The sequence below is a fragment of the Meriones unguiculatus genome, chromosome 8, assembly GCF_030254825.1.
Source record: "Meriones unguiculatus strain TT.TT164.6M chromosome 8, Bangor_MerUng_6.1, whole genome shotgun sequence".
NCBI lineage: Eukaryota > Metazoa > Chordata > Mammalia > Rodentia > Muridae > Meriones > Meriones unguiculatus.
Genome location: NC_083356.1, coordinates 72539685 through 72559761, shown reverse-complemented (window position 1 = coordinate 72559761; position 20077 = coordinate 72539685). Strand labels below are relative to the sequence as shown.

Sequence of the window (20077 nt, the reverse complement as noted above, 5' to 3'; positions counted from 1 at the left end):
AGCACAGAAAAAACAGTAAGATTAAGGGATTAGTTAAGAATCTGGGCTCTAACAGGGAAGCTGGTGAGTTAGGAGACTTGAGGGAAACAGAAAGAGGACAGAGGGCTCCAGAGACCCCACGACACTGCTTGTATCTGGCTTGAAGACTAGATTAAGCCCTGAGTGCTGTCTAGCCTGTGCTGTGTGGGGCCCTTACTGGTTGTCGATTTGGCCCTGACGCAGAGCGATGCTGCCCTGCTCTTCTAGGAGGTTCTCCCTTGAGGCCGACTGGGCAGGATCCAGCTTCTTCACATACGCAGCAGGCACAAAACCCTGACGATCATTCACCTCCACTTTCCACCAATCCTAGGGGAGAAAAAAAGAGAACTGAAAGCAGATTCTTTTCCAAAGAAAGACAGAGCTCACACTGACCTACTTGATTAAAGGCATGTGCCACTACTGCCCAGCTTGTTTTTATATTTTTTATTTTTTGTCTCTTGTATATGCTACAAGTGTGTGCTCTCATGTACACCCAAGGTATAGTGCCTGCACAACCTCCATGAGGCACTGTCTTCCACGGCCAGCACCATACACAACCACCACCAACAGTACAAGTTATGGAGCAAACAACCCACAGCTCAGAACGGAGAGTATCTCCAAGAGATACTTGATTTTGAAGCTCCTGCTGGTGACTCTTGGCACTATCTGCACATGTCAGACTCAAGAGGACTGATGTAGTACTTTCCTAGTCGTACGTGGCTTGGGAGAAATAAAGAGTAACTGGGAGTCTGGTAAAGTAACCTCCTTATCTCTCCCCATTCTACCCAAGGATATACCAACCCTGGCCACCCTGTTCCTTGCCTTGTTAGTGCTGTTGAGCAAGGTGAGGATATCCCCTTTCTTCATGGTGACCTCACGAGGGCTCTTCTCTTGATAGTCATAGAGAGCCAGAACTAGCTCCTTCCCAGTCTCATCATCCATGGGGGCAACTTGTTGCTAATGATCCAAAGAAAAGAAAAAAAATTATTAAATGTCACTTATAATGTGACACTCAAGCACAGAAGAGTCCAACAGGTGCATCAAATACACACTTATGAGAGTTCTTTTTATTTGTTTTAATTTTTTTGAAACACAGTCTGTCTCTACGTAGTCCTGGCTATCCTGGGATTTACTTTGTATACCAGGCTGGCCTTGAACTCACAGGCCTCTGCTTCCCAAGTGCTGAAATTAAAGGTGTGCACCACCACCAGCTGGTTCTGGCCCTAAGGTTTAAAAAGAACTTTGTAAAGAGCTAATCCAGTTTTATTAGTTGTAACTATATAGACCAGAGTAGCCTTGAATTCATCCTTGAGACCCATCTGTCTCTGCCCATGAGTGCTGGGATTAAAGGTTTGCACCACTATAACCAACTCCTTCAGAGTTCTTTACTGAAGCTAGCAAAATTTTTTTGTTCAAGCTGTTGAGCGTTAAAACACACAGTATTAGCTGGGCCTGGTGGCGCATACATCCCAGCACTTGGGAGACAGAGACAGGCGTATCTCTGTGAGTTTGAGGCCAGCCTGGTCTACAAAGTGAGTCCAGGACAGCCAAGGCTATACAGAGAAACCCTATCTCAAAAAACCAAAACCCAAACAAAATATGTCAAAACAAAAAACCCCCCATGTATCACTAAATAATCCAGGTATGGTGGCTCACGCCTATAAAACAAGCATCTGAGAAGCCCAAAGAGAAGGATTAATTAGTATGAGGCCTACCTGGACTATAAAGTGAGACCCTGTTGTTAAAATACGGAAAGGGAGAGGGGAATTCAACCAAACAAAAACTCTCAATTAAACGTGCCTGACTGTAGATCTTAGTATGAGAATGGTGCCCATAGCATGTATGGTGGCATGCACCTTTAATCTCAGCACCTCAACACTTGAAGTAGAGGTAGGCAGCCAGCCTGGTCTTCATTGTGAGATGCTGTCACAAAGAAATAAACCCAAACCCAAACCCAAACAATGTTCCCCATAGTTGTAAATGCCCATCAATTTCCCTGGCCTACCCAGTGCCCTCAGTGTTCTAGAACATCAGCAGCACCACTTACCCGGCATGACTGAGCTTGCTCTCGCAAAGCCTGGATGCTGCTGCCATAGGCGCTGAGATCGGACATTAAAGCCTCATGCTTCTTAAGGAGAGCCTGAAACCATACACATAGAGCCACCATGTTTTTCCTTAGAGGCCTCTTGTCATAAGAAGACTCCTGCCTGTCCTGCATACTCCTTACTTTTTAAAATTACTTTTAATATTTTGTATAATGTACTGTTCAAAAATTTTTGAGATCATACATTAGCAGTGGATTTACATCTTCCCCCTTTCCCTTCCTACTGCTCCCATACCTCCTGCAATCTTATGACCTTGTTTTCTACAATTACTACTGTTACACATACATTCAAACTCTAGTGAGTACACTTATTGGTGCCCTATGTACAGTTTCCAGGGATGACCACCAGGGACTGGATAACCTACATGGGAGCTTGTCCCTGGAGGAAACTGATCTTCTCAGTAGTGGGGAGGATCTTGTGAAATTTCCCCATTCATGTTGTCTTACACCTATTTCTTTATGGGTATGCACACAGCATAAGCATGGAGGTCAGAGGACAACTTGAAGTCAGTTCTCTGATTACACCATATAGGTCTGGGTAATGAACTCAGGTCAACAGGCTTGGCCCAAGCACCTTTACCCACTGAGCCATCTTGCCACCCCATCTCTTTTTCCTCTTTAATTTCAGAGAAGAAATACTGCTGAGTTACAATCTCCTCTTTCCCCTTGCTTTACCTAGTTACAAATTATCTGAAAAAACAAGACACATAAAGAATAGCATCCGATACTCCAGAATTCTTTTATATGGCTATCTTGTCACTTCCCACTAACACCATCTCCAGTGTTTTTGGTCCTCCCATTCTTGGGGAAAATATTGTCCATATGCAGGCTCAACTCCTCTAGGGAGGTTTTTAGTACTGGGAATAGAATCCAGAACTGTGAACATACCACACTAGTGCTCTACCACTGAGCAGAGACACCACTACTCATTCTGGCTTTGATAAGACTGTCAAGGGGGAGGTCTGGAGACTACAAATATGAGAGTTACAGTAAGACAACCGACGACTGGAGAAAAACAGTAAAGCGTTTGGTGCATGCACTGAGCAGTGCATGTACATGCACTGTTAAGCTTACACAGGTGTTGGTGTTGGCGTGCTGGCCTATGCTGGTCTGACTACATGTCTGCATGCGTACGACAGAATAAATGAGACATAAGCAAATGTTAACAGTTGAAAGTAGGTGATAGGCTCTTCTCTTTGATTCTGAACTTCCAAAATAAAAAATAAGAAAGATTTCAAACACTTTAAAAAGCAGCTGCAGGATACTTTATCTTTCCTACAAAACCTTTTCCACTACCTTGCTTTCTACTCTAAGGCTGGGCCCATTTCCCAAGTACACATGATGCTAAGCTTTGAGCTACCTCAGCAGAGTCCTCGTCCTTCCCATAGTCGGTACTGCCCACAATGGGCTCCTTCTCCCGCATCCAGGACTCAGCCTCGTTGGCATCGGCAAAGTACTGCTGGGCCTGCAGCGAGTCCTCTAGATCTTGCCTCCGCTGAGAGGCTTTGGCTTTTAGTGCCTCCCATTTCTGGTTGAGCTCACTCAGTTTGGCCTTCACATCCTCTGCAGCAAAATGGCCTGGAAGGATGATGGTGAGTATACTGACATGACAGCAAAACTCACAAGGTGAGGACTAGTCAAAGTCATACGACAGAGAAGGGGATTCAGCCTCAGCCTCAAGGGCTGGCCCCATGTCCATGCACTCCATGCCAATAGGGGAAAGACAGGAAGAGTAAAACCATGTCCAGTCACTGACCACACTCACCTTCCTCCACCATGGCGTTCCCCTTTTGGGTCACTGCTTTGATGCGGGGTTCGTGTCCAGCAATTTCTGCTTGCAAAGCTTGGTGTTTCTTTAGCAGATTCTGGACTCCAATTAGATCTTTGCCTAAAAACAGGATCCATATTTCCTCATCAACTGGTACTGAACTGTCACTGGGCTCCCACCACTGCTACATTATGGGGATCTGCACTTTACTCTCTCTTGACACATCTCCTTTATGCTGTGGGATGCTACACTGGCATGGTTCCGCCTGGGTCAAACAGACTAACCTCTGTTAGTAGATGCAGCAATAGGCTCCTTTTCTCGAATCCAGGTTTCCTCATCCTCCACATCTCGGAAGAGCTGCTGCAGGCGCAGAGAATCTGCCAGCTTCTGTTTCCGCGCTACCATGGGTTCCTTGAGAGCCTCATAGCGGGCCACAAGGGCCTCTTGCTTCTTCTTAATGTTTTCGGCATCAAAATGGCCAGCATCTTGGAACTGGCGGGCCTGAATTGTGATGCCATCAATTCGATCCTGGAAATGGGAAGGTAAGGTTTGAAAACTGCAAACAATTAAATCCCAAAGACTCTGTTCTACACCTCTCCAGCCTATTACTTGGGTAGAGGATTCATCAGACATCAAGAAAATTAACATGGTGCTTGTCCTACTCTAAGAGTATTTGTTCTGCCATGATTTTCCCTCACTTTAGACAGAAGCACACAAGACTTCTGAAAGACAGCCATATAAGCTCATCTTTCTCCCAAACAGTCTCATCTTGAAATGTTCAACATTCACCTTTCTCCCATTCAGCACTGCCTTGCCCCTCTACAAGTCCCATTTCCCACTTTACCTGGTGAGCAGCCACATCTGCCTCTAGCAGGGCATGCTTCTTCTGGAGGTTCTGGACATTGGTGAGGTCTTTGCCATAATCATCTGAAGCCAAGTGACCTTCAACTTCATATAGCCACAATTCAATGTCCTCAACATTACGATTAAATTGTTGCTGTTGGTTGGCTTCACGGAGCTTTATTCCTGTTCAAGAAAACAGGTTCAATGTTCTATTGGATAATGGAATCTGCTAATACTGATCACAAGCCATGGTATCCTATTGAAGCATTATGGTCAGATCTTAGTCCCTATACTGTTTTACTAAATAGGTGAAGGAAATCTCTAGAATAACTTCTGCTCTACACTCAACAGACTGAACTGGAGGTTGTTTGGAAAGCACCTTTACTTCCATGAGATACTTTCTCTGTCTCACAGTTGAACTGTGTTTTGTTTTGGCAACAGGGTTCTCTGTGTAGCCCTGGCTGTTCTTGAGCTCGCTTTGTAGACCAATCTGGTCTCAAACTCAAAGAGATCCACCTGCCTCGGCCTCCTGAGCATTGGGATTACATGCATGTGCCATCACTGCCAGGCTGCTACACAGTGATTTTAAGTGAGAAGGCTCAATTCATTGCCTTTAGTCTCTCCAACCGACAGTCACCTTTAATCATACCAAACGATCAAAGTATTGAGAACTCAAGCCATGGTACCTCTATAGAGCAAAAAATCCTTAACAACAAAGCTATCACCCTAGCTATCCTGGGGGAAGGGGTTTTTGGTCCTAGAATGTTGAGCCAGAGAGGATCGTTTAGTTTCCCAAACATTCCTATCACCAATCACTTCTCTATCATCTATTTTCTCCCACCTTTCAGTTCTGTGGCTTCTAGAAGTTTCTTCCACAAACTGATAACTTCATTCATACGAGCTGCTACTTCTTCCTTGGCATAGTGGTTGACATCTATTAACTTTTGCCCAGCTTTCTCTAGGGCATCAATACGGCTCTGGTTTGCAGAGAGCTCAGCCTCAAAAGCCTGATGCTTCTGGACCTTCCCTTGCAGGTTGGATGGATCCTGACAATCAAAAAGAGAAGGGTTTTGCCTTGAGCCTGGCTATATAGAGCTGTTTTATACTCATAAAACAGTCAACTTATGCTTATTAGTGTAATTTGTGGAAGCCCCTTTGCTTTTTAAGATACAACTAGTTTTTAGCATACTACACAAGTACTATGTGACAACACTGATTGTATATTACTTTATATGCTTCATCAGTGGCAGTTTTCATCTTCTCGTTGACCCAACTTTTGAGCTCATCAGAATCACGGAAGAACTGCTGCAGGTGGAAGGAGTCAGCCAGCTGGGCCCGGCGGTGCATGGCCCGCTCATGAAGGGCATTGCGGCGACTCAGGAGCTGAAAGACAGAAATCATGTGATTCCCTAGTTTATACTCCCAAAAGAGAGACCAGCTTGACTGAACTGCAACAACTATTTCAGAAAGGGAACTTACACATTACAAAAGCGCATGACATGCCCAGGGAACTCACCGCATCTCGACGAGTGGCCACATCTTCCATTGCATAGTGGTTATTTTGGATTAGTTTGGTTGCAAACTCATCCAGTGCCTAGAAAGGAAGGCAAGAGTTGTCATTAAGCACTGAGCCCTAACCTGGGCTATGGAAAAAACACCCTCATCTTTTTTTTATGTTTGTTTTTGTTTTTTGAGACAGGGTTTCTCTGTGTAGCCTTGGCTGTCCTGGACTCACTTTGTAGAACAGGCTGGCCTCGGACTCACAGAGATCCCCCTACCTCTGCCTCCCTGAGTGCTGGGCTTAAAGGCATACACCACCTCACACAGCTAACATCCAAATCTTAACAGTCAAGGTTTGTACTATGACAAGTAATCACCACTGGGACCAGATGGCTGGTTATCTTCACCTACAGACCTACAGGCATGCCCACCCTATGGCTCACAACAGCATGTACCCTAGGATAGCTATGAATTCGGACTAACACAAAATTAAAAGTTAAAATGTTATGAGATACTATTTTATTTATCTAAATACTATATATATTATATATAAATTATATAATATATTATATATTTATATATTATAAATACTTATAGTATATTATATATTTATTAATATTCTATTATAAATATCATACATTTATATATTATTTATATATAAATATATTATATACATTATTTTATATATATAAAATAGTATCTGTAAGTATCTGGTTCACGAGAGTGAACTCTACAGTCACGAACATCACTGATCACTGTTGCAAGTGGACATGCCCAGAAGATTCTGGACTGCTCATTCCTCAAGTCTGCGGACATGAAGTGCTGCATGAGCACCTCAAGAGAGTCAGCTGTAGGTCAACAGACTTCTTACACTTTCTACCAGGGTATTTTCTTTATGGATAGGACACCTATTTTTTACAGACTTAGTGTCAGTCAGAAGTACATCTCAACTGGGAGGCTTCCATTAAGCAGGTGATTCTGCTCCATAAGCTGTTACGTGTACACGAAAACGAGTTGGTATCATCACAAGGTCTTACATGTTCCTGGGAGTACCCTGCAGACAGTTCCCAAAGCTCTTAGAAAGAGACTCTGTTTACTCTGTGACAAAAAGCTTACTGTGATTTTTTCTTCCTGGGCACTGAGGGATTTCTCAAAGTCCTCATGCTTCTTCAAAAGCGCTTCCACACTGTCTAAGGAGTCACCCAAGTCTTCATTTAGCAGGAATGCCTGGAGAAAGGAAAGCAAGTGTGCAGCATCATGGGCTGCTTATTCATCTACAGCCCAAACACAAAAGAAGATTTTGGCAAAACACAGGAAATATTCTATGGCAATTAGACTTCTGAGACCACCATTGTAAAGTCTAGTCTTTTTAGATTCTCATTAAAAAAAAAAAAAAAAAAATCAACCAGTAACACTGGGAGATAATCATTACTATATATTCTACTAAACATCTTTCAGATATTTCTTTTAGTGGGGAGGGTACTGAGACAAGTCTCACTTTCTAAGGTAAATAGTCCAGCTGGCTTCAATCTTAAGAGCCCTTTGCCTTAACTTTCTTAGTGAGAATGCAAACAGGCACCAACCCCAGCTCTCACATAGCTCTTATAGCTTCTCATACATTCAGATTGTACACAAGGCTAAATTCTAAGTTTCAGAACCCTTTTGTACTTCACAAATCTTTTCTAGCTGCCTTGCTGTCTCAGCAATGCCGGAGACAGGCAGGGCCAAAAGTTCTCTTATTCACTCTACCAAAAACTGAAATGGCTCCAATGTCCTTAATCAAAATCAGCACACACTGGAGAAACAGAGCATGACCTTTCACCCTCCCTGGTTGGGCTCCTGCTGAACATTACCTCCTGCTTGCTCATCCAGTTGTCCACCTGCTCAGTGTCACGGTAGAAGAGCTGCAAGTCCATGCACTGCTCGTACTGCTGCCTCCGAAGCTCCCACAGCTCCAGCAGGGCAGTTCTCTCCTCAGAGAGGATGCTCAGCTTGGGGAAAGGGAAGCAAAGTTACATTCCACCTTCTGCGAGATACAGCATTGCCCAGGATAGTCTATTTCTCATACTAGCTTTAAGGCATGCCTTTGAGCAATAGCACTTAATGTATATAAGCTTATCATAAGACGGATAGGATAAACATACTAAAATCTATAAACCTAAAGAAAGACCCTAGGGAAGATGCTCAATCCTCATTCAGAAGGACAAACAAGACAGACATAGGAAGCAGGAGAAGACAGGGAACAGGACAGAAGTCTACCACAGACGGTCTCTAAAAGACTCCACTGATAAAGGTATCAAAGCAGAGGCTGAGACTCAGAGCCAAACTTTGGGCAAAATGCATGGAATTTTATGAAAGAAGGGGGAGATAGAAAGTCCTGGAGGGGACAGGAGCTCCAAAAGGAGCAAAAAAACCAACAACAACAACAACAAAAAACCAACCAAACAAACAAACAAAAAAAACTGAACCCTGGAGGCCCTGAAGAGAATAATATCCTAACCAAGGACAATGCATGGAGAGGACTTAAACCCCGGCTCAGATGAAGCCCATAGATTCAGTTTCTAACTGGGGTCCCTAGTAAGGGGAACAGGGACTTTCTCTGGCATGAATTCAATGGCAGGCTCTCTGATCACCAGGACACAGAAGAAGACAATGTAACCAGTCTTCATTAAACCTGATAGGCTAGGGTCAAACAGAAAGGGAGTAGAACCTCCTCTATCAATGTATTAGGGGAGGGGCATAAGGGGAGAAGAGGGAGGAAGGGTGGAGAAGAGGGAGGAGATGAGGGAGGGGGCCACAGCCAGGATACAAATTGAATACATTGTAATAAACAATAATGATACTAATAAAAAAAAGAAAGACATATAGAAACACCAAAGCTGGCATGTGTATGTTAGCCACAAGAAACCCAACCTGACTCATCTAGAATTTACTGTCCTATTATCATAAACATTCTAAGTGTAAATGCCAACGTGACTGGTAGATAGATGAAAGTAAGATAAGGGAAACTGAGCATGGACTCTCAAACGAGAGTTTGTCAATTGAATGGGTATCACAAACCTGTTCAAAAAAAAAAGTGTCTTGGCTCAATATATTATGCATATACTCTCTCTCTCTTTCTCTTTCTCTTTGTCCTCCCTCTAATGGGTCTAGATGGTCTAGAACATGCTGTGTTGACCATACTGACCTCAAAGTCACAGAGATCTGCCTGTCTCTTCTCTTCAGTGCTGAGACTTAAAGGTGTGTGCCACCATGACCAGCCACATACATCTTTTTTAAATCTCTACAGGCTAAAGTTGCCCCTTTGTGCCACAATGACCAGCCATGATTTATTTTTTTCAATCTCTACAGGCAAGTTGCCCCTTTGTGGCAGAGTCTTGGGCTACTACGTGTTCTCACTCGATAGGGGGCCCCTAACAGGCACAGAGATCCAGAAACGCTCTTTGGCCCTGGCATTCTCCTTGAAAGGCCCCTGTCACTACTTTACCTTCTCCCTCACTTCATCTGAGGCATAGTGACCAGCCGCGAGCAGAGCCTGCCCAGACTCATCTGCAGACTTAAAGCTGTCTTCATGAGCATCGATTTCACCCTGCAGAATAAAAAGATGGCATTATTTCCAGCATCTTTTGGTGGGGTTGGAGACAAAACCAAGTTATTGAATTTCAAATAATTATTCAAGTGAAAGAGACTCCTAAGAAAAGAAACAGAGTGGAAAGTCAGAGTGTTTTTTAATCATCAGCTTAAGTAATAAAATATGGAAACAATTATCTGTCAACTAAGAAGGACTTGCCCCGGCTCTGCAGACCACATGTTCATATCAAAGCAATCCCTCCTGTTTACTGTCCACTTCTCTTTTTTTATACCATATGGACTTGCTTATTACTACAATTTTATAACACTTAGTACAGTGAATCCCTTCCCTCCTCTGCCATGTTACTCAAAATTGCCTTAGACTTTTGTTTGCTTGGTTTTTGGACTTGCCAGAAGAGGGCATCAGATCCCAGTATAGATGGTTGTGAGCCACCATGTGGTTGCTGGAAATTTGAACTAAGGTCCTCTGGAAGAGCAGACAGTGCTCTTACCCACTAAGCCATCTCTCCAGCCCTGTGTTTTTTCCTTTTTTTGTTTGTTTTGGTTTTTCTAGACACAGTTTCTCTGTGTAGCCTTGGCTTTCCTGCACACCCTTGGTAGACCAAACTGGCTTTGAACTCAGAGATCCACCTGCCTCTGCCTCACTGAAGGCTGGGATCATGGGTGTGTGCCACTGTACCCAGCTGTGTTTTTTGTTTTTTACTACAACTCTATAGTACTTGGTACTATAAATTGTCTAGCCTGAAATTCAATGATCCATCTGTCTCTGCCTCTCCAGTACTGGGATTAAAATTATGCACCACCACATCCAGAAAGTTTTACATTCTTTTAAAATATTTTTGAATATTTAAAGGTGTGATGGTACACATCTTTTAATACCAGCACATGGGAGACAAAGGCAGAGTGATCTCTTGAGTTTGAAGCCAGCCTGTTCCAGGGCCAGTTCCAGGGTTAATCCTGTCTCTGGGAAGGGAAGGGGGAGAAAATTGAAGTTACCATATAAGGCAGGTAAATTTAGTTGTGGCATTTTCACGTCTCCACATCATTATACTTTGCTCCTGTTACTGTCTTCCACTCCACTTGCCCTTGCTGATACTCTTCTTTTGTCTGTCACATGCACTTCTACCTACTCCTCTATACCCCTTCAGACCTCCTCTTTCTCTCCTTTCATAGTCCTGCTTTCACTTTTATAGCCTACACACACTTTTAGGCTGAGATTATTTATAAAAAAGAAAACATGTATTGTCTTCAAGTCTGGCTTATCAAAAGTTTTATAGCTTTCTCCACAAACAACTGGCATAGCCTTTAAAAAGATTTCCTGTCAAGTACCTTGTTATACTATTACTTCCCTATTACTACTCTGTGGCCTTCTTGATATAAAGTCCATGTTCTATGTGTGTGTATGCACACCTGTGTACAGAGGCTAGATATGGACATCCCGTGTGTTCCTACAATATTTACCAGCTTACTTTTAAGACAGAGTCTCTCACTAAACCCAGAGCTCACTCATTTTGCTGGGCTGGCTGGAAAGTGAAACCCAGTGACCCTTGTTTCCCTTTCCCAGCACTAGGATTACAGGTAACCATAAGAGGCTATGGTCAGTGTGGGTACCAGGACTGAACTCATGTTCTCATGCTTGCCCGGCAGGCACTTTACCAGTTGACTCATCTCCCTGACTCCAAATAATAAACTATTATAACATACTTTATAACATAGTTTATATAACATATAAACTAATATAACATACTTTGGAGAAATACTGGACTAAAAAAACAAACAATAGCAAAAAAAAAAAAATCCAAGTTACTTGAATAAACTATAAAATTCAGTAGACTGTTTTGTTTTTTTTTCTCCCTGGGAGATAAGGGTTCATGTAGCCCAAGCTAGCCTCAAACCTGTTATGTCACCCAGGCTAACCTTAAATCCCTGATCTTCTACCTATACCTTCAAAGGGCTGGGTTTAAAGCTGTGCACCATCAAGCATAGTCCTAGACAGACACTTTTTGTTTGTTTTGTTTTTTTGTTTTTTTCAAGACAGAGTTTCTCTGTATAACCACCCTGGCTGTCTATGCCCACCTAAACAGACACTTTTTAAGACAGCACAGATGGAATGGGCATCCGAAGCAGCACCAACCTTTAAGTGGAGAGAGCTTGCCTTTCTGCCTTCCTGGATAACACTGAAGTCTATGTTGAAAGCAGGTAAGGAGATCCCCCAAAACAAAACCCACAGCAAACTTTACAGTGGGAGACGACAGTTTTGAGGGCAGGCCTCCCAAACAGTGAGGTGCCCCCCCTCCACCACATGCTGATGTCTTCAGTTCTGGAAAACCCTGGAAAGAATACCTTATGCTCTTGATGCCTATCCAGCAAAGCTTCAGCACCAGCCACGTCATTGGCCAGCTCATCTGCATTGATGAGGGCTTTCATTTCAGTCACCCAGCTTGTGAGGTCACGGAAGTCAGCAAGAAAGCGCTGAAGCCTTGGGAAAATCAAAAGTATGTCATTTCCAGTGGTGGTCCCATGACAGAAGAATGCACTGAACTTAAAGTAAAGACAGCAGAAGGCAGAAAAATATGTTCTGTTGTTCATGGTGATGCCCCCATTTTGTCTCACGTTTTTGCTGTTTGAGAATGGTATCTCTTTATGTTGTTCTGGCTAATCACTGTCACTGACTCACATCTTTAACTTCCTTATTATATCCAGTGCCAACTCAAGGTGAGTAAGTGTTCTTTACCTTTCCAATTCTTCATTTACTAAGTTTTTAACAGGCTATTCTAGAAGCTAGTTATGGTGTATTTCCATTCTGTCAAAGTAAAGTTATTAGAGTGGACAGAAAAATCTATGAAGTTATAAATACTATATACACAGACTACATTCTAGAAAGCTGTCAGTCTCCAAAAGAATGTTAATGTAGGTTAGGTAAAGTACTCTGCATTTTCTTATCGGTGATTCCTGTACAGATACATTCTTGGTATTTAAAATTGAGACTCTGCCTCTCCTGTTTGTACAGGAACTAAAGACTGACTGCTATGCACCGAAGGAATGTTCCTACCTGTATGAGTCATCAAGCCGTGCATGTCTCTCTGCTGCCAGAGTTCGGATCTGTTCCCAGTTGGTAATCAGCTCCTCTCGCTTCACCTGGATCTGGTTGGCACTTAGAGGGTGTGACTGTTGCAGGCGGTCAGCCTCGGCACACAGGGCTTTCACCTAGAAACAGATTTTATCAGTGCCACTCTCCTGCCCTTGTTAACTGACTTAGTCAGCAGCTTTCAACCCACCTTGTGGCTGGGTATAGTGACACACACCTTTAATCCCAGAACTTGGGAGGCAGAGGGAGGTCAATCTCTTGAGTTTGAGACCAGCCTGATCTACATAGTGAGCTCCAGGACAGCCAGGGCTACATAGTGAGACCTGGTCTGAAAGAACAAAAACAAGCAAACCCACCTTGTCCTCCAGAGCAGCAAGATCTCTCTCCAGACCCTCATGCTTCCGAAGCAGAGCTTGAACACTTGCTAGGTCTCTGCCAAAGTCATCCGAGGCCATTAACTGCTCCTTCTCCTTAATCCAACCAATGGTCTCATCCACATCCCTACAGAAGAGGGACCAATCAACCCAGCTATGAAGCTGTCCAGGTGCACTGGGCACACCAGACTCCAAGCTCTGTTCCATTCTCACAGCCCCCTAGTACCTGTTAAAGCGCTGAACCTCAGCAGCACCAAACAGCTTCCCCTGCCGTTGAAGAGCCAGGCCTTTCAGTCGCTGCCAAGCTGCATTCACCTCATCCTGCTTGGTCTTGATCAGCTCCTCTTCTGGGTGCTGCTCCTACACAAGGAAGAGAATGAACCAATCAGCCTGCCACCTCTGGCCCTTACAAATTATTCTGGGCCTGGCTCAAGAGCATAACTGTAAGGAAGCTGTAGCTCAAGAAAGAATCCTTTTCCATCCTTTGGAAAAATGTGCTTAGCCTGTAAAGGGTTAGAAACACCAGTACCAGCTTTTTGTTGTTCTTTACTCTTTTTGAGACAAAGTCTCATTACACAGACAGCCCTGGCAGGTCTGGATTTGCTATGTAGACCAGGTTGGCCTTGACCTCAGTGATTTACCTGCTTCTACCTCCCAAATGTTGGGATTAAAGGTGTGTGTCACTATGCCTGTCCAGTACCAGATATTAAACACACCAGGGATGGTGGAGAGATGGTTGAGTGGTTAACAGCCTTAGTTTGTCCTGAAGAAGACCAAGGTTTCATTCCCAAAATGAAGATAGTGGCTCACAACTATCTAACTCCAGTTTCATAGAATCCAATGTCCTTTTCTGACCTCTGTGGGAATCAGGAATACATGGGGAACACACACACACATAGTCAAAACATTTTTACACAAAATGAAGTAAGTCTAGTAAATAAAAATTTTTAATAAAAACAAACACACGGGGTCCAACTTAGCATAACTTCATCAATGTAGTCCCACCTACCTCAAGTGCTTCAAAACCTAGCATTTAAAAGTGTCTGTAACTGGGCACAGCGGCACACACCTATTCCCAGCACTCGGGGAGGCAGAGGCAGGCAGAGCTCAGTGAGTTCAAGGCCAGCCTGGTCTACAAAGTGAGTTCAAAACAGCCAAGGCTACACAGAGAAACCCTGTCTCAAAAACAAACAAACAAAAAAAAAACAAAAACAAAAACAAAAAAAAGTGTCTGTGAGGTAGATTAAGCACTGTTTCCCAGGTCCATGTTTCTTAGGGGCCAGGGTTTATTCCTAGATGTAGGCAGGAGACATCTTGTTAGCATTGACTCTTTTCCACCAAGCACACTCTAAATACTTTGTTTTCTCTTAGCTTAAAAGAACATGTGAGGGCTGGAGAGATGGCTCAGAGGTTAAGAGGACTGACTGTTCTTCCAAAGATCCTGAGTTCAACTCCCAGCAACCACATGGTGGCTCACAACTATCTGTAATGAGATCTGGTGTCCTCTTGTGTCTGGTGTCCTCTGTGTCATGCAGGTGTACATGTAAGCAGAACTCTGTATAAATAATAAATAAATTATTAAAAAAAAAAAAAAAAGAACATGTGAATGTGAATAGGTCAGGTTGAGTATTTGGGGGCTTGGCTTGACTGTTCCTGCCCAGCATAACTGGCTTGAGACTTGGAGATTTTACTAGCTCTCTAGAATGACAAAATATTATTGAACAGTTCTGATTATCCTCTCAAATACTGACTAAAAATTAAATGGGAAAAAGTATCAGCACCAAAGACCTGGATATTTAAGTTTTGAACTCATTTAGTAGACTCCTTTCTGCCCTACAAAGCAAAAAGCTCTGCTTCCTAATGCTTGATGTCTTCAAAGCACACTGAACCACAGTGTAGTATAGATGACAACTGTATGCAAATAGCTCTCATGTAGGCCACAGGGAAAGGTGGTAGTGAGAAAGTAGCCCTGGCTGGTCTTGAGCCCACAATCCTCCTGCCTCAGCATCCCAGTGCTGGGAAAAAGCTGTCATCACACCAAGCTGTCTCTGTCCCTCTTGATGAGCTCCAGAGCTACCAGTGGAGTGCCCATTCACCATCAGATCCTTCTAGGGGCCCTCAGAGGCCAGAAAATCTTCAGTATGAAAGAAGAAAGAACTATCACTATTGCTGGATGCCTGCCAGAATTAGGTAGGAATTTACTACCACACCCTGGTCCAAGGTCTGGGAAAAGGCAGAGACAAGTTTTAGAAGCCCAATAAAAGTTCATCCTGCCCAGCCCAAAAATGGAACTCTGCTCTTCCTGCCCAGGGCCTCAAGTTAAAAGCATGTTCTTATTAGAAGCAATCAGAATGACACTTTACTTACATCTAGACAGAACTTTTAACATATGTATAAGAGATACTTGTAAAACCTGCTCATTAGTAGTTAGGAATCACAGCTGGGTGTGGTGGTGCACTTTGGGAGAAAGGGAAAAGGTTGGTGGATCTCTGTGAGCTGGAGGCCTGGTCCACATATAGAACTCCAGGAATCAGGGAGGGTGGGACAGATGGCTCAGAGGTTAAGAATACTTGCTGCTCTTGCAGAAGACTCATGTCCAGTCCCCAGCACCAACATGACTGCTCACAACCATCTGTAACTCTGATTCCATGAGGTCTGACACTCAGGTTTAGCTTCTCCGGGCACCAGGCACACACAGAGTGCACATACACATACACAGGAAAAATACTCACATATAGAATTTAGGTGGCCCATTGCTTAGGGGAAAAAAAAAAAAAGGATCAGCCAGGAGTGGTGGAGCATGCCTATAATCCCAGCACTCTGGAAGGCAGAGGCAGGTGGATCTTTGTGAGTTTAAGGTCACAAAGCTCTATAGAGCCGTTCCAGGACAGACAGTGCTACAGAGAAGCCCTGTCTCAAAAAACCAAAAGAAAAAAAAAAAGGATCAGATGAGTTTTCTTTCACAGTACATCCTAGAAGGATCCCTGATGGTGTGGGCAGGACACATCAATCTGCTTCTCACCTGGATGAGCTTGGCAGCAAACTGGTTTACTTCATTAACCCTTTCTTCATGAGCAGCCAGATCAGTCTGAAACTCTTCAAATTTCTTCTGTAGAACTTCTACATGCTCCAGGTCCTGGCCCAGCTCCTCAGAAGTCACAATTGCTTCCTATTCAAGGACAGAACCAGCGGGAGTGACTGGCCAATAGTCAATTTAACAAAGGTTGCCACGAAGGAGATTCATTAGGGATGGGGCCACATTCACTTTAATGGACAATTCTCTATGCAGTTATGACTTGTCTTCTAACAGTGCTCTGTCCCAGAGATTTCAGGGTTACAATAAAAGGTTCCTGGAGAGCAGCTGAGACAGTCTCCCGTTGCTGCCCTCCATCTAAAGTAGGGCTGCAACTGCTCTAACACTGCCTCTCAAGGCAGATCATAGGGAGCACTCCATCCTCTTGGAGGAGCCTAGTACACCTGCCCTCAAAGCATACCTTGTCATTGATCCAGTCCATTACATCCTCACACTCTCGCAAATACTGCACCAGCTTCTGTGCCTGAAGTAGTTTGATTCCTTTTTCACGCATTTTCTCCAAAAGCAACTCCCATTGTCGGTGCAGCTCCATCAAACGTGTCTGGAGGTTAAAAGTCAGACTTTTAAGCCAGGTATGGTGGCACACATCTTTAATATCAGCACTTAGGAGATAGAGGCAGGCAGATCTCTGAGTTTAGAGGGCAGCCTGGTCTACAGAATGAGTTTCGAGACAGCCAGGGCTACACAGAAAAACTCTGTCTAGAAAAACAAAAACTCAATTCCCAGAAGCCACAGCCAAAAGAGAGAACGGATTCCTGAAAACTGTCCTATGCCCTCTATATGTGTACACTACTCTCTTCCACTCTCTTATACAGTAACAATAAAATTAAATTGAAAAAGAATTACAATGTGAGCTGGGCAATGGAGGTGTATGCCTTTAATCTTAGCAGTTGGAGGTAGAGTCAGGCAGATATCTGTGACACCAGCCTGTTCTACAAAGTGAGTCCAGGATAGCCAGAGCTCTGTTACACAGAGACACTGTCTTAAAAAACAAAAACAAACAAAAAAAGGAATTACAATGTAAAAATCTTGGGGTAACAGTAGAAGAATGCCATCAGCTCTCAATCTGCATTTCCCCGAAAAGGCTTTGGAAGGCCTCCCAGTGACTGTTGTTAAACATGACATCTCAAGAGGAGTTCAAATCTCATTCATGTAGCAGCCACAGCATTAATGGGTATTCACAGCATAGACCCAGTGAGAACGTAAGAACGGAGGGAAGCTAAAAAGGCATTTTTTTAGCTTGAGTGCTTGTTCTGGTACTTGATCCCACCTTGGGGCTTTGATTATGCCCACCCCAAGATACTGGGAGTTTCTGGTAACACTGACAGGCAAAACTATTCCACTCAGGTTCAAACACAAACATAAAGGGGACTGGGATCCACCCATGTTGAGATGTCACTCTCAGCAAGACAAACAAAAAACTTTGAAAGCCAGGGGAACAGTCAGCATGGGTGGAGTCTCTTAGAAACAAGCATGAAGGTTTCACCAGAGGAGCGAAAGGTATAAAGAAACGAAATGAGAGCTCACACAGTTCACTGCACCAAATTGTCATGACTAGAAGGGAATGAAAGGCATAACAAGTCAATACTCCACCTACTCGGATGTGAGACCCAATGTGGGTGGCGGTGACTATGGGGCGCCAAGCTGTCCGGTATGGTGTGAAAGTCTAAACCAGTGACAAGACAGGTTATACAGGACACAGACACAGCCTTCTACTCCACCCACTTTCCTTACTGCTAATGCTGCCTGCCAAACTAAACTGCTAACTTTTCGGAGCAAACAAGCTGCCAAGTCAAGCGAGGATCACTATGGGAACTGTGAGCCCAAACATGAGAAGATAGAACTCTTAACAACAGCACTACAGAAACTGGACAGAGCTCATCCTCAAGTCCACTATTCAAACACACAAGTTTCATTTTCACACAGTCAAGTCATGACTAAGATACTGGCACAATTTTCCCAGCGCTGAAAGATAGAGAGGGTCCAGCTACATATGTTGCCTACAGTCTAGGAACATGAACAGACAGGGCAACAAGAACATTTAAGAAACTTCAGAACCGATAGGGTGGGAAAGAAGGCCTGGCTCTGACTCTGGTGATTTCTTGACATAGCCACGAGCCAACAGTGGGAGCTTCAGAGATGCAGAAACAAAACATTATGGAAAGAACTATGATAGGCATGGAATACAGCAGATTGTGCCAGAAAATAGAGGCTCACAGTGAAATTCTACTTCTCAGCCGTGGGACTTTGGGCAGGTTACTCAAAATTTCTAAGCTTCAGAATATCTACCCTTCTATGACATGGAGAAATAGGAACCTTACAAGCCTATGAAAATCACAGATGTCAGCCAAGTATCTTGCAGTACCTCAACAACAACTATATCAACTTGACAAATAATAGTTAATAGTGCACGTAAAGTTGCTTTGATAAGCTCTCCAAATGGAGCACAAATGAACTCAGCTTTGGATCCTTTTCAAGATGAATCTCCAAAGTCAAACATTCCTCTTGGGCCTATCTGTAGCTGGATCATACTATACAATTCCATGTACCCCAGGAAAATTTCTATTCGGAAGTAAGAAGCCAACTGACTTCATTTACCTAACAAAACTATACTTTTAAAAAAAAGTTTGTATTTAATTGAGAGATGTATTACACTAGGCAAATGATTTCAATATAATGAATCAGTTGGCCACAGGACAACTGGCACTTACTTTTCTTAAAGGTTTTTTTATTAAACTAGTAATAGTTAACAGTTCTTAGCTGCGCAAGGTGGCATACACTTTTAATCCCAGCACTCAGGAGGCAGAGGCAGAGGCACACTGATCTCTGTTGAGTCTGAGGCCAGCCTGGTCTACAGAGCTAGTTCGAGGACAGCCACAGCTACACAGAGAAACCCTGTCTTGAATTAAAAAATAAATAAATAAAAGCCTAAAATCAGTAAGTGGGTAGATCGACAAGTCCATTTCAAAACACCCAGTGCAAATAGACACCAGTAGAACAAATATGGCACAAATGTCTAACGCTGAAAACCATCAGCCTGGCTCCTAGAGGACTGAAAATTTCAAAACAGCTACAGAGGGAGAGTGGAGGATGATTTACTTTTAGTTGAGGCTGAAGGATACAGGTTTTGTCTACATCCTAAATAATGCTTGACAGGTGAAGACCTAGGAAAGGCTGAGCCCTCAATGCAATGTGGCTTTGGAAACAACCAAATAAAAAGTTGGGTGAGGTAACACACACTACAGCATTTGGGAGGCTGAGAAAGGAGGATCCAGTTCAAGCACAGCCTGTTCTACACAGCTAGACGCTGACAACAAGAAAGAAAACAAAAGAAACAAAACATATAAACAAGAAGTGTATCAAAGGGCTTAAGAGATGAATTAGTGATTCAGAATACATACTCGCTTATAGAGACCTCAGTTCAATTTCCAGTACCCTCATTAGGTAGCTCATAACCACCTTTAACTCCTGCTTAAGAGATCCAACATCCTCTTTTGGCCTCTGAGTGCTCATGTACACATGCACAAGCACACACATAATCAAAAATAGAAATTAAAAAATTTTAAAGTGTATCAAAGATAGGCTAGGTAAGAGTATCTCCTTATGAGAACCTCAACATAGCAATAAGGAAAGGATACTTCCCTTAATACAATGGTATTGTTACATAAAGCATAGAAAAATTATCTCAATTCAAAAA

The 20077-nt window shown here is 43.3% G+C and overlaps 1 protein-coding gene across 9 annotated transcripts in view; it reads right to left on the bottom strand.

Moving 5' to 3' along the window:
• Positions 1-20077, bottom strand: part of Sptan1 (spectrin alpha, non-erythrocytic 1) — a 67675-nt gene that overhangs the window by 31882 nt on the left and 15716 nt on the right. For all 9 annotated transcript variants that reach the window (XM_060389835.1, XM_060389833.1, XM_060389837.1 and 6 more), the window contains exons 4-22: positions 16781-16921; positions 16309-16455; positions 13513-13646; positions 13269-13413; positions 12877-13031; positions 12168-12303; positions 9721-9822; positions 8087-8224; positions 7350-7460; positions 6250-6327; positions 5961-6116; positions 5575-5779; positions 4735-4916; positions 4175-4418; positions 3888-4010; positions 3483-3700; positions 2066-2158; positions 841-975; positions 197-345 (exon numbers count right to left, since the gene is read on the bottom strand). In XM_060389835.1, the coding sequence (XP_060245818.1) occupies positions 197-345; positions 841-975; positions 2066-2158; positions 3483-3700; positions 3888-4010; positions 4175-4418; positions 4735-4916; positions 5575-5779; positions 5961-6116; positions 6250-6327; positions 7350-7460; positions 8087-8224; positions 9721-9822; positions 12168-12303; positions 12877-13031; positions 13269-13413; positions 13513-13646; positions 16309-16455; positions 16781-16921 (2792 nt within the window). The remainder of the gene's footprint in view (positions 1-196; positions 346-840; positions 976-2065; positions 2159-3482; positions 3701-3887; positions 4011-4174; positions 4419-4734; positions 4917-5574; positions 5780-5960; positions 6117-6249; positions 6328-7349; positions 7461-8086; positions 8225-9720; positions 9823-12167; positions 12304-12876; positions 13032-13268; positions 13414-13512; positions 13647-16308; positions 16456-16780; positions 16922-20077) is intronic.